The sequence below is a fragment of the Trichechus manatus genome, unplaced genomic scaffold (assembly GCF_000243295.1).
Source record: "Trichechus manatus latirostris isolate Lorelei unplaced genomic scaffold, TriManLat1.0 scaffold00057, whole genome shotgun sequence".
NCBI lineage: Eukaryota > Metazoa > Chordata > Mammalia > Sirenia > Trichechidae > Trichechus > Trichechus manatus.
This window is the reverse complement of record NW_004443993.1, coordinates 11,414,015-11,429,335: the sequence shown is the minus strand read 5'-3', so window position 1 is coordinate 11,429,335 and position 15,321 is coordinate 11,414,015. Positions and strand designations below refer to the sequence as shown.

Below are 15,321 nucleotides of genomic sequence, written 5' to 3'. Positions count from 1 at the left end.
CGGCTCCGCAAGAGAAAGATTTGGTGATCTGCTTCTGTAAAGATTACAGCCATGAAAACTCTTAAGGGCAGTTCTACTCTGTCACATGTGGTTGCTATGGGTCGAAAATTGACTCGATGGCACCCAATAACAACCACCTGGTGCCAGGCTCACACATCACCTAATTTAAATCCTACATACCCTGCAAGGAAAGGTTTGTTACGATACCCATTTCACAGATGAGGAAACTGAGGCTCAGAATGGGCAGTTGTTGGGCAATGGCTGGGAGGCTCCAAACCCCAGGGTATTCCCCTAGACCTCGCCCCCTCCCAGCCTTGCTCCTTCCGCGTCTTTCGATGCCCCCTCCCCCAAGTCGTGGAACTCATGCTCGAGACCCAGACCCCTGTCACGTGCAGATACCGGAGACCCTAGGCTCAAACCTCCCGTTCCATAACCCCAAACCTAATACCCAAAACCCCAAACCTTATTCCAAGACCTCAGACTTAATACGAGAAGCCCAAAACGCCACAAAGCACAGCCTAGTCTCAAAACCTCCAATGTCACACTCAAGACCCGACCCCAGACTCAAACGCGATCCCAGACCCGGACCCCAGAATCCAGCCTCAAGCCTGAACTCACGTCTAAAGCTAAGAGTTACGACCGCCCCAGTCCTCAGACTCAAAACTTCAGACACCTGATCTCAAGCGCCGGCCTGCGTGTGGTGATACTTACTTCTCCAACTGAGGGTCGCCCCCCAAACCCCCGGCCGCTTGCCGAATCCGGTCCAAGGCGCCGGCTGACCTGTCCGCGTAGCGCTCCTGACTCACTGGGCATGCGCACTCTCGCGGGGTCTGCTGGGAAATGTAGTTATCCCGGAGAGCCTGGCCGCGTGAGGGCGCTAGGGTTGCGGGAAGGCTCGGGGCCGAAGCTAAGCCTCTCTATTCAGGCAGCGCGAGAGCCAGAGCTGGCCTCTGGGCCTGTTTCCTCAACTACAAAATAGGGCTTATAACCGCTGCCTGCCTCCTATGGCTGTGGTCATTATTCCAAGGGATGGCAGATAGGGAGAAACGGAGCTACATAATTCTGAAGAGGAGAAACAGGCAGTCTCTTTGGACTCCAGGAACACCGGAACCAGCGCGGGGACCCTGTTGAAACAGGACTTCCGCCTTGGCAACCAATAGGGAGGCAGCAGGGTGCCCCCGGACTTGGGATCGGCCTCCCTTAGCCGCTGGCCGGCTTGGCCTGGGGTGGCTTTGCTTCCTTGAGCCTCAGTTTCCTCAGTTATAAGCTGAGGTAATAATAACGCCTTCTTCCTAATTGTGAGGCTCGAACGAGGTCAAGCAGGTTGAGGATTTAGCAATAGGGCTGGAATACAGGAATAGTCTACCAAGAGTTTTATATATTTTAGGCTCATTGAAGAGAAGCAAGAATATGCAAAGTGTGGTGGCGCAGTGGTTAAGAGCTACGGCTGCAAACCAAAAGGTTAGCAGTTCAAATCTACCAACTGCTCTTTAGAAACCCCGTGGGGCAGTTCTACTCTGTCCTATAGGGTGGCTATGAGTCAGAATGGACTTGACGGCAATGGGTTGGGTTTTTTGGTTCGGCCTTTAAATTATTTGAATTAAATAAGTAATCAAAGAGGCAAGAAGTCAAGGAAATATACGCTGAAAGTCTCCTCATAAAGAAACTGAGGATATCTAAAAAGGTTTGAATAAATTCCAATAAATAGGTACGTAAATTTAGGAATACTACATTTCCCAGAAATCTCTAAGAGCCTACAACTCCCAAGCACCCCCTGGGCTGCTGACGTCTCCTGGAGGCGTGCACGTGCAAGCAGGCGGCGTATGTTATGGCGGCCAGACGTCTATTTGGGGCTACCCGGGCCTGGGCCAACTGGCGGACCCGGGAGCTCCCGGACTCCCTTGCACCCGTAATGGTCCTGGTCCGAGATTATGCCAAGAAACCGGGTAAGCTAGGTTAAGGGGGACTAAGATGGAGACAGTGGTTACATGGGGAGCTGGTAGTGCGCAGGCGCCAGATGGAGAGCGTGTTTCCTAGGGTCAATGAGCAAACGTAGAGAGGCAGCTGGTAGGTTTCAGCGCAGGCGCAGTTTGAGAGACCTAGTGCCGCTTAGAGCGCAGGCGCCTGTGTGGTAGCTGCCTCAGAGAGCAATTGGACGCAGTGCGCAGGCGCACGCCTGTATACTTTTTTTTTTTTTTGTTAGTGCGCAGGCGCCAGCCTGAAGCCTTGCGGCCTGTGACAAGGGTGGGGGGAACGGAGAGCAAGTGCGTTTCACTGCGCAGGCTCGGGTTGGCAGGATGCGTTTTTGTAGGAGAGAAAGGGGAACCCATAAACTTGCGTTCCAGTCTAGTTTCTGCTTCCAAATTGCTATGTGACCTTGGGCAAACCATCACCGGAAATTCAAGAACGAGACGAGACTTGCTTAGATATTAGCCATTTAAGCAAAACAAGATTATTGAATTTTAGCTGGATACAGCCGTGCCTGATCTCCTCTGTTGAAAGGGGGACACTGGTAAATGTTAGCCGTTAAAGATGTATAGTAGCCAACGGAAACTCTCAGTGGGATAAGCAGAAGGAGTAAAATGAAACTTAAAAGGGAATGACTTGGTCACTCTGAGCTCTAGTGCTATTTTTTCTTCGTTTGCTCGTGTTATTTAATACTTATTTTGAGCGCAGGAATAAAAGAGGCCAGCCAGGGCCCGAGGCCATGCGAGGAGGGAAGGAAAGGCTGGCCTCCAGGGGTGCCAGGGCGGGGCTGGGCTGAACCCCTTCTTCCCCTACCCCTCAGTCATGAAGGGCGGCAAAGGCGGCGTGGTCAGTGAGGCTCTGAAGGACCCGGATGTGTGCACAGACCCCGTTCGGCTCACCACGCACGCCATGGGTGTTAACATTTACAAGGAGGGCCAGGATGTGGTCCTGAAGGCGGACGCCGAGTACCCCGAGTGGTGAGTGGGCCTGTCCTTTCCCGCCAGCCGCCCCCTCACGCTTCCAGGAGGCGGTCAGCAGCGCCTTCCAGGGGAGGCGGTGGAGCCTGGTGGTGACGCTCACCGTCCCGCATCTTGGTTGCCCCGCCTGTACCCGGGGGTGGTGACGCCCATACCGCCCTCAGCGGGTTGTGGGTAGTGCATGAGCTCACAGCACATGTGATGTGCTGAAGGCCATGCCTGTTTTCCTTTAACAGACATTTATTAAGCGCTGACTGTGTACCAGGCTTTGTTCTCAGCACTGGGGATGCCACAGGGCACAAAACAGCAACGCTGCCCCCGGGAGGCAGGCAGTAAGCAAATAATTAGGCGAATACACCGATATTGCTCCCAGGAAGCCAGAGGGAGCCGGGGGAGGGAGTGACTGGCGGGTGGAAGGGGGGACTTGGCCGATGAGTCTGAGGTTTAGGGGAGAGCTTTCCCGGGGAGGTAACGTGAGAGCCCAGACCCCAGTGGGTGGACAGGGCTTGCAGGCAGAGGGCACAGTCGGTGCAAAGGCCTTGAGGCGAGACTCTGCTTGGTGAGTTGGAGGAACAGCAAGGAGCCCAGCATTGCTGGAGGAGGGGAGATGGGGCCCAGACCACACAGGGTTGGGCGAACTGCAGGGAGACTTTGCTCGTCATCCCGAGACCAGCGGCAGGGTGCAGAAGCCTCTGACACGTGCTGATCCTTCAAGCCGGGGAAGGTTCTGGAAGATTGAGCCAGGTGGGTGGGGAGAACATTACAGGTAGATGGCAGAGCAGGACAAGGGCCAGGGAGGCAGGCCTTCTGGGATGGACAGCCTCATGGGGATGGGGTCCACTCCCTTACTCCCCAGCTCAGCCAGGGGGAGGGACCACCGCAGCCACCTAGTGGGACCCAGCCCCGCTGATGGCTCTGCCCAAGGGGCCTGCGGGAGGTGGGGGTGTCCTGATTCCCACCCCTGCTCTGTCAGGCTGTTCCAGATGAACGTGGGCCCCCCCAAGAAGCTGGAGGAGCTGGACCCTGAGACCCGGGAGTACTGGCGGCTGCTGAGGAAACACAATATCTGGCGCCACAACCGGCTGAGCAGGAACAAGAAGTTCTAGCGGGGGGGGCACCCCACCCCGAGGCCCCCGGAGGGCCGGCGTCGCCCCCACCCTGCCCCCACGGAGGGCCGAGCAACCCACCCTGGAGGGGCCAGCATCATCCCGACCCTCTCCCCACAGAAGGGCCAGGCACCCCACGCGGGAGGACCTGGGAAGGGCGGCGTCACCCCTGCTCTGCCCCCCGAGAGGACTTTTCATTTTCCTGCAGAAAAGAGACTTTTTCCACAGCAGAGGCGGCCCCCTTGCCTGCCCACTACTCCCAGTGAGGCTGGACCAGGGCCTTGGGGGCCAATAAAGACCTTGGGGTCCCTGTGGCCAGGCCAGGATGCCACTGGGTGTTGTCTGGTCTCTGGCATGCAGGGAGGGGGGCATCCCACACGGAAGGTTCCCGGCCCCCGACCTCCACCCCAGCATTTGACTGGGCTTCTGCAGAGAAAGCCAAGCCCAGGGAAGAGGGGATGGGTTTGGAGACCCCTTGGTGACCGAGGGCTCTGGCTGGAGGTGGGAGCAGAGCACAGTCACCATCCAGCCCCACAGGGGGCTTTGGGCCAGGCCCCCCACCCTGCCCGTTCCTCTCTCTTCGGGCTGGGGCTTCTAGGCAATTCCGCCCCCTCCCAGGAACCTCGTCTGCTTGGGGGATTGGCCGAGGGGGTCGCGTGCCGCTGCCCGCCCAGCCGGTGAAGGGAGTGGTGTTACTAGGTGGTGCTGAGTCAGCTCTGACTCACAGTGACCCTGTGTCCACAGAACGAAACCCTGCCTGGCCCTGCACCATCCTCACAGTTGAGCCCGTTGTCGCAGCCCGTGTCAATCCATTTCCTTGAGGGTCTTCCTCTTTTTCGCTGACCCTCTCCTTTACCAAGCATGATGTCCTTCTCCAGAGACTGCTCCCTCCTGATGACATGTCCAAAGTATGTGAGACGAAGTCTCGCCGTCCTTGCTTCTAAGGAGCGTTCTGATTGTACTTTTTTCAAGACAGACTTGTTCCTTCTAATCAGACAGTGTTCCACTGCTATTCATAAGGTTTTCACAGGCTAATGTTTTCAGAAGTAGACCACCAGGTCTTTCTTCCTAGTCTGTCTTAGTCTGGAAGCTCAGCTGAAACCTGACCACCATGGGTGACCCTGCTGGTATTTGAAATACTGGTGGCATAGCTTCCAGCATCACAGCAACACGCAAGCCACCGCAGTAGAACACACTGACAGACTGAAGGGAGTGAACGAGCAGTATTTGTGCATTTGACCACGCGCAGGCTCCCCACGGCCCCAAGGTCAAAACCAACTCCCTATAGGCCCACAAGGCCCTGCAGGACCTGCGCTGTCCCCTCCCTGCCCTCCCCTCCTCCTTTTGCCCCCTGGCTCGCTCCGCTGCAGCCACATGGGCCTTCTTCCAACTCACCAGGCACATCCTGCCCCAGGGCCTTTGCACGGGCTGTTCCCTCTGCCTGGAAGGCTCTTCCCCAGATACCCCCATGGCTCCTCCCACCACCCCTCTTCCAGCTCTCTGCTGAAACACTCATGTCCTCACTGAGGCCTCCCCTGACCACTTACTAAACTACAGTTGCTGCCACACATTCCCAGTCGCCCTTCCCAGCTTTTTTTTTCTTCCCGGCATTTACTGCCTCTGACCTTTTATGTTTTGACATTATTACCTTGTTTCTTGTCTTTTCTGCTGGAATGTCAGCTCCATAAGGGAGGGAATTTTGCCTATCTTGTTCACTGCTACATCTCCAGTACCTGGCCCATAGTGTGCACTCAGAAATGGATGATGGATGGATGGATGGGTGGGTGGATGGATGGGTGGGTGTGTGGGTGGTGGATGAGTGGATGGATGGGTGATAAATGGATAGATGAGTGGATGGATGGGTGGGTGGGTGGATGATGGATAGATGGGTGTGTGGGTGGTGGATGAGTGATTGGATGGATGATGGATAGATGAGTGGATGGGTGGGTGGGTGGATGATGGATAGATGGGTGGAAGGAAAATAGGAGGGTGGATGAGTGGGTTGGTGGGTGGATGGGTGGTTGGGTAAGTGGATGGATAGATGAGTGACGGGGTGGATGAGTGGATGGATGAACTGATGGATGGGAAGATGGACAAGTAGGTGGCTGCAGGGGTAGATGAATGAATTGCTGGGTTGGCCTCACTGCTCTAGGGGTACCATTTACAGAGACTGCTCCCCTGCAGTTGGGCAGCTTTGTGTGGCGGGGGTGGGGGGTGGTGGCAAACACAGGTGTGAGGTTCAGGTGTAAACAGGATGTGGGCCTGAGAATGGAAATAAGTGCACGGGTGTGAGCCCCAGTGGGTGGGCAGTCTGCATGGGAGGACCTGGGAGGTGCACCTGAGTGCGGTCGCCCAGAAGGGCCTCCGGAGGATGTTCCCTGGGCATACCTCTGCTCCTGCCCTCAGTGAGGGTGGACGCCCTGGCCCAGGCTGCCCTGTGCTGTGGGGCGGTGTGCCCTGTGCTGGCACTGGGGCAGCCACAGGCATGAGTCACACTCGTTCCTTCCACACTGCAACCTCCTCATCCTGGAGCCCAGCTCCACCCTGCAAGGGCAGCCATTGTTACACCCTGAGGGCCCCGGGAGCCAGGGCTGGGTCAGACCTTGCCTCCAGGCCCCATCACCACCCTCACTGGGCTGGGAGACATCCAAGGGGCCAGGGGCCGCTGGGGACATGGCAACCCCTTGATACACAGAGGTAGTGCCAATAGACACTATTCCCCCATGCCAGCCTGCCCTGCCTGAGAGTCTCCCAGTAGTGCCCCCGCCTGGGTCCCCAGCTTCCCACGCCAGGAGGGACCCAGCCTGGCGCCTCAAGTCACAGAACCAAGCAAGGAGTTTGAAAAAGAGCTCCCCTGCCACCAACCGCGGGCTCAGGAAACAGGCTTCCCGTCTCCGGGCCTCAGTTTACCCCTCTGTAAGAGGGGGCTAGTAGCCATGCCCACCTCCCAGGGCTTTCTAGGGGGCATAGTGATGGGCCCTGGGTTGGCCTGCAGTGAGCACACGGGGGAGGAAGCCGCACAACAGGGAGCTGCTGCCGAAGTGGTTTCTGGGGGAGGGGGCTGCGTGAGTGAGTCCAGGTGGCTCTGCTGGGGAGAGGGAGATAGGAATAGGCGGAGGGATTTGGAACCATCAGCTCCCAGAATTAGCCTCCCAGTGGCTCCTGGTTCCAGCCTTCCAGTCCAAGAATCTCAAAATCCAACCCACCCACACCCATTTGACAGGGGGGAGACTGAGGCCCCAAGAGGGGCAGAGATCATGACTAACTGCTTCTGTGATCAAATGCCTCCTTTGCCTTGAGACCAGAAGAACTGGATTGTGCCCGGCTGTCATTACTGAACACTTTGATCAATGATTCTAGAGAAAAATCTTGATCAAAAGGGGAGAAAATTTAGAACAGAATGGCAAATTTGCATAGAATCTAGACTTTCTGGAGCCATTGAGGCTGGATGAACCCCCAAAACTACTACTCTAAAATAATCTTTAAACCTGAAACCAAAAATATCCCCTGAAGTCTTTACATCAAACAACAGTTTAGCTTAACTAGTAAAAAATGTCTGCCTTGCACATTGTGCTCTTTGAAGAACTTATCTATATGGGAGCAAATTGACGCCCACTCACAAGGTTAGATAGGAAGCTTAGGGGGCGGTGAGTTTATGTTAATGGCAGAGGAACAACTCAGAGAAGGAGGGTGAGAATGGTCGCACAGCTTGAGGAATATAATTAATGTCACTGAAATGTACTTGGAGAAACTTGAATTGGTGTATGTTCTGCTGTGTATATTCTCAACAATTAAAAAAAGAGAAGAGCAGACTCCGCCAGGCCAGGCCAGGGCCCTGCCCCCTAGTGCTGCAACCCTTTGGCCACCTCCTTTCCCCGACAGGGCGACAGGGTGACAGGCATCAGTCTTCCTGAAAGGCGGGGGGAGGAGGCGATGGTGTGGTGGGGGGCCAGGGCGTGGGTAGGCCTGGACGGGCAGGGGCCCCCCAGCAGCCTGCGCTACAAGTCTTGCTCCCCAGTGACTGCGGCCTGATGGCGGAGCCACTCCGTGACCTTGGCCGTGGTCACAGTCAGGGGGTCCCAGGCCCCAGGGACGGGGAAGGCTAGGCAGGCAGCAGGCTCAGGCTGGGGGCCAGGCCCTATCCAGGACTTGTGCGTGCTCCTTGGCCAGCAGCCTCAGGGACGCCTCCTCTAGGGTGAAATCGTCGGCGAAGGCTGGACCAAAGGCGTGTGGCCCAAAGGGCACCTGCATGGCCGGGCCTGGGCCCAGGAGGCATGGGAGGCCTGGCACCGCCGGGGGCCCTGGGCCCAGCCAGGGTTCCAGGGGCAGCGGCACGGCTGGAGGGCGGGCGAAGGGCAGTGCTGGGACCTCCGGGAGCCGTGAGGCTGTCACAGCCCCTGAACCTGAGTCCAGACGCTCCTGGCGGCGCCATTTGGCCCGGCGGTTCTGGAACCATACCTGGGGAGCAGGGAGAGGCGCTAAGGCTCCTCCCCTCCACCCCAACCTCTCCTAGCTGCACGGTTCTGCCTGCAGTCTAACCTGACTTCCACGTGCTGCAATGCTAACATGCTGCGTTCTTTGGCCCCAGGGCTGTCTTGCCCGCATCAGATCATCCCTGAAATCTTTACTGAATCTAGTCCCTCCTTGTCATTGTCTGTCCAGACCCCCCAGGCTCCTCAGCACAAAGCCCCAGCTGCTGGCCTCGGCATTCCAGGCCCTTCAAGTTCTTCTATCAGCAACATACTCTGCCTCCCCTCCTCCCCGCCTCCCCCACCCCAGCTCAATGGAAACCCCTCCACCTTGACATCTTTGCAAATGCTAGAACAACACCCTTTCTCCTTCCCATCTGGCAAACTCCTACTAAAACGTCAAGGCCTCAGATCCCTCATCCCCTCCTCCAGGAAGCCTTCCCAGTTTCTCCTTCTGCCTATGCACCACCCTCCCCAGCCTGGGGCAGAGGAGCGGGGGCCCCCTCACCTGCACGCGCACCTCAGGCAGGTGCACCTTGGCCGCCAGCTCCTCTCGGCTGTGCGCGTCCGGGTAATGGGAGGCCTCGAATGCCCGCTCCAGCTGGTGCAGCTGGTACGTGGTGAAAGTCGTGCGGTTCCTCCGGTGCTGCTTCTTGGGGGCCCCCTCACCCGGCCCTGGCCCCCCGCCCTCTGCCACGGGCCCCTCGCTTGGACTCAGGAACATGGCTCCTCCTCACCCCCACCTGGCAGGAGGGCAGCAGGCCAGACGGTGAGGAGACAGCTTCTAGGCAAGTCTGTTCCCTCCGCTTCGTCCTGCTTCTACCGCCCCCGTCTCTCCCTCTTGGATTCTCCGTCTCTCTCTGCTTCCTTGTCTGTCTCCCCGTCCCTAGTCTCGCTCCCTCTGTGCCCGCCTCCATTTCCCCACATCTCTCTCTCTCTGTCTCTAAGACCCTCTAGGAAGGCAGGAAGCCGGGACGCCACCCCCACAGGGCGCCTCCGACCCCTTAAGTCCTCCGCCCTGGGGGCCCTCTGCACCCCCCACGCCTGCCCTTGCCCACCTGCCCAGCGCTCACTGCCCGCACAGCCCCACCGTCTGCCCGGGATCCAAGGGGCACCCACCCTGGCAGGCCCAGCGCCGAGTCTGCTCCCAGCCTGGCCCTGCCGGACCCCAGGGGGTGGGGGCCAGGCGGGGGGAGGATTTGCGCGAGGTGATTAATTGAAGCGGCCCCTCCTGCCCGGGCCCTGGCTGCCCTGAGCCGCCGAGGGAGGGCAGGCCAGGGCGGGTAGAGGGCTGGGGTTCAGAGGGTGGCCGGGACTGTTGGCCTGGCTCAGCCGGCAAGGGCCTCCCCTTCTCTGGGCCTCAGTTTCCCTGACTGTAAAAGTAACACTAGGACCTGCCTTGTAGGGCCATCACGGAGACTCAATGAGCCAACACCATAATTCAAAGGCATCAATTCTTTTTTGGTCTTCCTTATTCATTGTCCAGCTTTCGTTATTATTTCAGTACTTATTCATCCATCCTACAAACATGTATTGAGTACTTTCTGTGTACCAGGTACTGTTCACAGCGATTAACAAAACAGACAAAAATCCCTGACATTCTAGTGGGGGAGATGGACGACCAGCCGCTAAATACATAAGGTGTCGAGCGCGTCAGAGGATCGTAAGACTAGTGAAAACGCTCCAGCAGGAGAGGAGAGAAGCGGGTGTGTGCGGTGTGTGGCTACTTTAAAAGGAAGGTGGTCAGATGGGAGATGGGTTCCAAGGCTGTGAATTCCAGACACGACTGGGTGTGGACGGGTGGGTACTGGGGAGCTAGGGGGGTTGTGGAGCTGGGGAGGGCAAGATGGGAGGCCGAGAGGCAGCAGCGGCCGGTGTCCAGCGAGAAAGGCTGGAGGCCAGGGCAGAGGTCGTGGGGACGGAGAGGGGGTTCGGGTTTGGGAAGGACCGGACCTGGGGGTGGGGGGCTTCTGCCTTGGGGATGGGTGGATGGTGGGATTGTCCCACAGCTGGAGCAGGTCCAAGGGAAGACATGGAGCCTGGCTTGGCCCTGCTCAGTCGCAGGAGCTTGGGAGCGTCCAGGGGACCTGAAGCTGGGCAGAGAGGGTGGGGGCTAAGGCAGGGGGGCGGTCCTGAAAACTGAGAGGAGAGGGGGCTTTGGAGGCTCGGGCAGCAGGCCAGGTGAGGCCTAGAAAACAGCTGTTGGATTTAGGGACACTGAGGATGGGAGGGAGGGCTGCGCAGGTGGAGCGAGGCTGGGGACCAAGGGCAGTAGAGGGGCTAGGGAGCAAGGGTGAGGTGAGGAAGTAGAGATAGATCCTTCCAGAATGTTGACTTTGAAGGGAGAGAGAGACAAAGACAGCCAGAAAGAGACGCAGAGACGCAGAGAAACAGGCTCACACAGAGAAAAGCGAAGTCCCTTCGTGGTGCATATGGTTAACGGGCGCTGACCGGAAGGTTGGAGGATCGAATCCACCCAGAGGTGCCTCAGAAGAAAGGCCTGGTGATCTACTTCTGAAAAATCAGCGATTGAAAACCCTACAGAGCTCAGTTCTACTCTGACACACACGGGGTCACCATGAGTCAAGGTCAACTTGATGGCTGGGAGGGCTGAAGTCAGTGGGCCAAGGGGCTTAGCATCCTTGGGGGTAGCTGGTTAGGGAGGCCGAGACCCCTGAGCTCAGGCCGAAGATGCGGCTGGAGCTCCAAGGGGCTCCATGGGCCTGGGCCCCTCCCGTCCTCAGCTCCCCACTCTGTAAGATGGGCTTGCCGGGGCTCTGCGGCCAGGGCCCTGTGAAGTGAGTTAGCCAGCGGACATATGGGGTGCAGGGGAGATAACGCCCCTAATTATTCCATCACTTCAAAACGCTAATGAGCCGCTTCGGCACTCAAGCCCCAATTAGCTAATTGGACCTTGCGGGTTAAGAGGCCGTGGAGGGATCGGGGTGTGAGGTGCGTGGGGCTTTGGGTGAATTAGCAGGAGGCTCCAGACGCTGCGTCAGCTTAGGGGGCGGATTAGGGGCGAGGGGAGGGGGTGCAAGGCCAAGGGGACAGGTGGCCCCTGCCAGCTGGATTAGGCGGGGTCAGTCCACTCACAGCCCTTCCAGCCTCCCCCATCCCCGCTCCCCCGCCCCAAGAAGAATCATTAAACCTCTCACGTGCTGGTGGGGAAACTGACCCCAGAGAGTGGGCTTCAGGGGGCCATGCTGGAGGTCAGGGTGAATCTTGGAGAGACATTTCTGTGGCTCTGGCTCAGCTCCAGGGTGGGTCAGACAAGGTGGGAGGGTTGGCCATGGCCTGGTGTCCCCAGCTCAGGGAGTCCTGGAGTTGGGACAGGGCCCAGCTCGGAGACCCCTCTGCAGGCCTCCCGAAGGCTGGCTGGTCCAGAAAGCCACTAGATGGGGTTGTTGTCGGACCCGACCCATGGCAACACCGTGAACAGCGGAACGAAATGCTGCCCCGTCCTTCGCCATCCCCACGATCAGCTGTTGCAGTTTGAACCCTTGTGATCCATGGGGTTTCCATAGGCTGATTTTTAGTAGATTGCCAGGCCTTTCTTCCTAGTCTGTCTTAGTCTGGAAGTTCCGCTGAAACCTGTTCTGCATCATAGCAACACGCAGGCCCCCAACGACAGACAGGTGGTGGCCGTGCATGAGGTGCACCGGCCGGGAATCAAACTCGGGTCTCCCGTGTGCATTTGAGCCTGGGATGTGAAGCCCAGATCCCCAGCCCTGTGCGATGTGTGGCCCACAGAGCGGGGCCTAGGGGCAAGCCCCTTGGCCAGCATTTCTCTCCCCTGGGTCACTGGGCCAAGCAGCTGGCCACTAGACATTTGGCTGTTTTTTATCAAGGACAGGGTCACCTGTGAGTTCTGTCACAGCAGAGGCTGTGCGGTGCCCCAGTGCCCAGTATGGGGTTGGCACACAGCAGGTGCTCAGTAACGGTTTAGCAATGAATGGATGGGTGGGTGGTGGATGGGTGGATGGATGGATGGATTGATGTGTGGATGGAGGATGGGTGGATGGATGAATGGAGGATAGATGGATGTGTGGATGGAAGGATGATGGATGGTGGATAGATGGGTGTATGGATGGTGGATAAATGGATGGATGGAGGATGGGTGGATGGATGTGTAGATGGAAGGATGATGGATGATAGATAGGATGATGGATGGATGGGTGGATGGATGTTAGATGATGGATGGAAGATGGTTGGATGGATGGATGGATACGTGGATGGAAGCATGATAGATGGTGGATAGATGGGTGGATGGATGGATGAATGGGTGGATGGATGTACGGATGGGTGGATGGACGTTTGGATGGATGGGGGGTGGATAGATGTTTGGATGGATGGTGGATGGAAGGAGGATGGATGGTGGATGGTGAATGGAAGGATGATGGATGGTGGATGGATGGTGGATGGAAGGATGATGGATGGTGGATGGTGGATGGAAGGATGATGGATGGTGGATGGTGGATGGAAGGATGATGGATGGTGGATGGATGGTGGATGGAAGGATGATGGATGGTGGATGGATGGATGGAAGGATGGATGGATGTGTAGATGGATGGTTGGAGGATGGATGGTGGATGGATGGTGAATGGTGGATGGGTGGATGGATGTGTGGATGGAAGGATGATGGATGGTGGATGGGTGGATGGATGTGTGGGTGGATGGTTGGAGGATGGATGGATGGTGGATGGAAGGATGATGGATGGGGAATGGTGGATGGGTAGATGGATGTGTGGATGGATGGTTGGAGGATGGATGGATGGTGGATGTAAGGATGATGGATGGTGAATGGAAGGATGGATGTGTGGATGGATGGTTGGATGGATGGATGGATGAATGGTGGATGGAAGGATGATGGATGGTGGATGGCAGATGGATGGATGGGTGGGTGGATCCAAAGCACACGGTCTGTGGGGAGGCCAGGTGCAGCCCCCTCAGGTTGAGAGGGCTCTAGGGGTCAGAGAGACACAGACACCCAGTGTCCTTGGAACCAGCATCTTTATCAAGGTGCAAATCCTTCACCTTCCCCAGGGTCTGTGGTGTCCATGGGCTGCTGGAGCCCCTGCAGGCCTGCCCTGCCCTTTGAGCCAGGAGGGCAGCCGGGTGGGCCAACCCTCCTCAGGCCTGGCCTGCGCCCTCCTGTGTCCCCAACTCTCTTGGTCCTCTGGGGCCCATGGCCCCACCGGTGGGGTCAGGGCTCCTGGGTGCAGGGCGACGTGGAGCCATCGGCCTCTTGACCCCCAGTGGAGGCCGGGGTGCCAGCGCTGCGCAGCTCCCGGGCCAGCTTCTCGGCCAGCTTGCGGAAGGGCGGCCGGCGGGAGGGCTCAGCCTCCCAGCAGCTGCCCATGAGGGTGTGGATGGGGCCCGGGCAGCCCTCAGGGGCCTCCATGCGGTAGCCTTTCTCCACAGCCTCTGACACCGCCTTCAGTGACTGCAGACAGAGGGCATGCCAGCATGGGCGGAGGGTTAGGGCCACAGCCCCCAGACCCACTCGGGACCCCGCAGCCACCCCTCCAGGCCCCACTCACCATTTTGGGGTATGGAGCCCGGCCGTATGAGAAGACCTCCCACAGCAGAACCCCAAAACTCCAGACATCTGACTTGCTGGAGAACTTCTGTGAGGCCCAAGGTCAGGTGAGGAGGGTGGCCTGGGGCCTTCCGCTCTGGCTCCTGCTTCCTCCAGAGAGTCCCCCTGGGTTGACCGACCCTCTCTGGTCTCCTCCCAATAGACTCCTCCCCCAAGGCCCCCAGACCCAGGCAGGGAGGAGGCCACCATTCTTCCCCTCTGTGTGGAGCTCACAAATACCAAGAGTTCCCAAGGCCATTTCAGAGATGGGGAAACTGAGGCCCAGAGAGGGTCACACAAGGGAAACGCGGCACAGAGGCGGACAGGGACAATTATGGCGAGCAGGGACTCTCTCGACCCCCACTTCTCCTGGGGGTTCAGAGAGGTCAGATGACGTGCCCAGGGTCACACAGCAGAGTTGGAGCTCCAAGCCTGCCCCCGCCTGCCCCCGCCCTGGAGCCTAGGAGCTCACCCCGTGCTTCAGAGCCTCGGGCGCGGTCCACTTGACGGGCAGCCGGCTTGAGTCCAGCCCTTTCCGCTCGGCCTTAGCCAGGCCGAAGTCGCTGACCTTGGCCACCAGGTCCTCAGACACCAGAATGTTGCGCGCAGCGAGGTCGCGGTGCACCAGCTTCTTGCTCTCCAAGTACTCCATGCCCTCGGCCACGTGTCTGGGGGGGCGAGATGGCGGGCCGAGCTGGCGGACGGCCCAGTCCCAAGGCCAGGCTCCTCCCCGCCCTGTGCCTCAGTTTCCCCCCACCCGCCTCTCCGCAAGCCCCACTCACAGCGAAAACTGCAGGAGCTGGGCAGTGTTCACAAGGGCCCGGCCCCGCGTCCGCAGGAAATTTACCAGGTTGCCCTGTGGAGGGGACAGGCCGGGGGCTTGCGGCGGCTTGTGTACCCCTCTCCCTTGCCCCTCTGCCAGAACCCCGGTCCCGCCCCCACAGGAATCCCCACCCCTGCTGGAACCTGAGGCCCCATCCGCGCTGGAACCCCGGCCCCGCCCCGTCCGAGGCCCCGCCCCCACCGGAATCCCCACCCCTGCTAGTGTCACGCCCCGCCCCTGCCGGAATCCTGGCCCCGCCCCCGCTGGGACCCCGGCCCCGCCCCGTCCGAGGCCCCGCCCCCACCTTGCTCACGTGCTCCATGACGATGTAAAGCCCCTGGTGCAGAATCACGCCCAGGAGCCGCACCAGGTTCTTGTGCTGCATCTTCCTGGGGGC

General features: G+C 58.6%; 3 protein-coding genes across 3 annotated transcripts in view; 1 reads left to right on the top strand and 2 right to left on the bottom strand.

The window, feature by feature from the left end:
* Positions 1-1,800: 1,800 nt before the first annotated feature.
* On the top strand, positions 1,801-4,370 carry MRPL54 (mitochondrial ribosomal protein L54). Its single transcript, XM_004378467.2, has 3 exons — positions 1,801-1,946; positions 2,789-2,945; positions 3,919-4,370. The coding sequence occupies exons 1-3, from the start codon at positions 1,829-1,831 to the stop codon at positions 4,049-4,051; spliced, it is 408 nt and encodes a 135-aa protein (XP_004378524.1). The 5' UTR covers positions 1,801-1,828; the 3' UTR covers positions 4,052-4,370.
* A 3,800-nt stretch (positions 4,371-8,170) lies between these two features.
* On the bottom strand, positions 8,171-9,244 carry RAX2 (retina and anterior neural fold homeobox 2). Its single transcript, XM_004378466.1, has 2 exons — positions 9,029-9,244; positions 8,171-8,509 (listed from the first exon to the last, which is right to left on the bottom strand). The coding sequence occupies exons 1-2, from the start codon at positions 9,242-9,244 to the stop codon at positions 8,171-8,173; spliced, it is 555 nt and encodes a 184-aa protein (XP_004378523.1).
* A 4,342-nt stretch (positions 9,245-13,586) lies between these two features.
* The window catches only part of MATK (megakaryocyte-associated tyrosine kinase), a 7,518-nt gene continuing 5,783 nt past the window's right edge, over positions 13,587-15,321 (bottom strand). The window contains exons 10-14 of the mRNA XM_004378642.2: positions 15,229-15,313; positions 14,884-14,957; positions 14,574-14,769; positions 14,064-14,150; positions 13,587-13,966 (exon numbers count right to left, since the gene is read on the bottom strand). Coding sequence (XP_004378699.1) covers positions 13,727-13,966; positions 14,064-14,150; positions 14,574-14,769; positions 14,884-14,957; positions 15,229-15,313 — 682 coding nt within the window. The 3' untranslated portion in view covers positions 13,587-13,726. The remainder of the gene's footprint in view (positions 13,967-14,063; positions 14,151-14,573; positions 14,770-14,883; positions 14,958-15,228; positions 15,314-15,321) is intronic.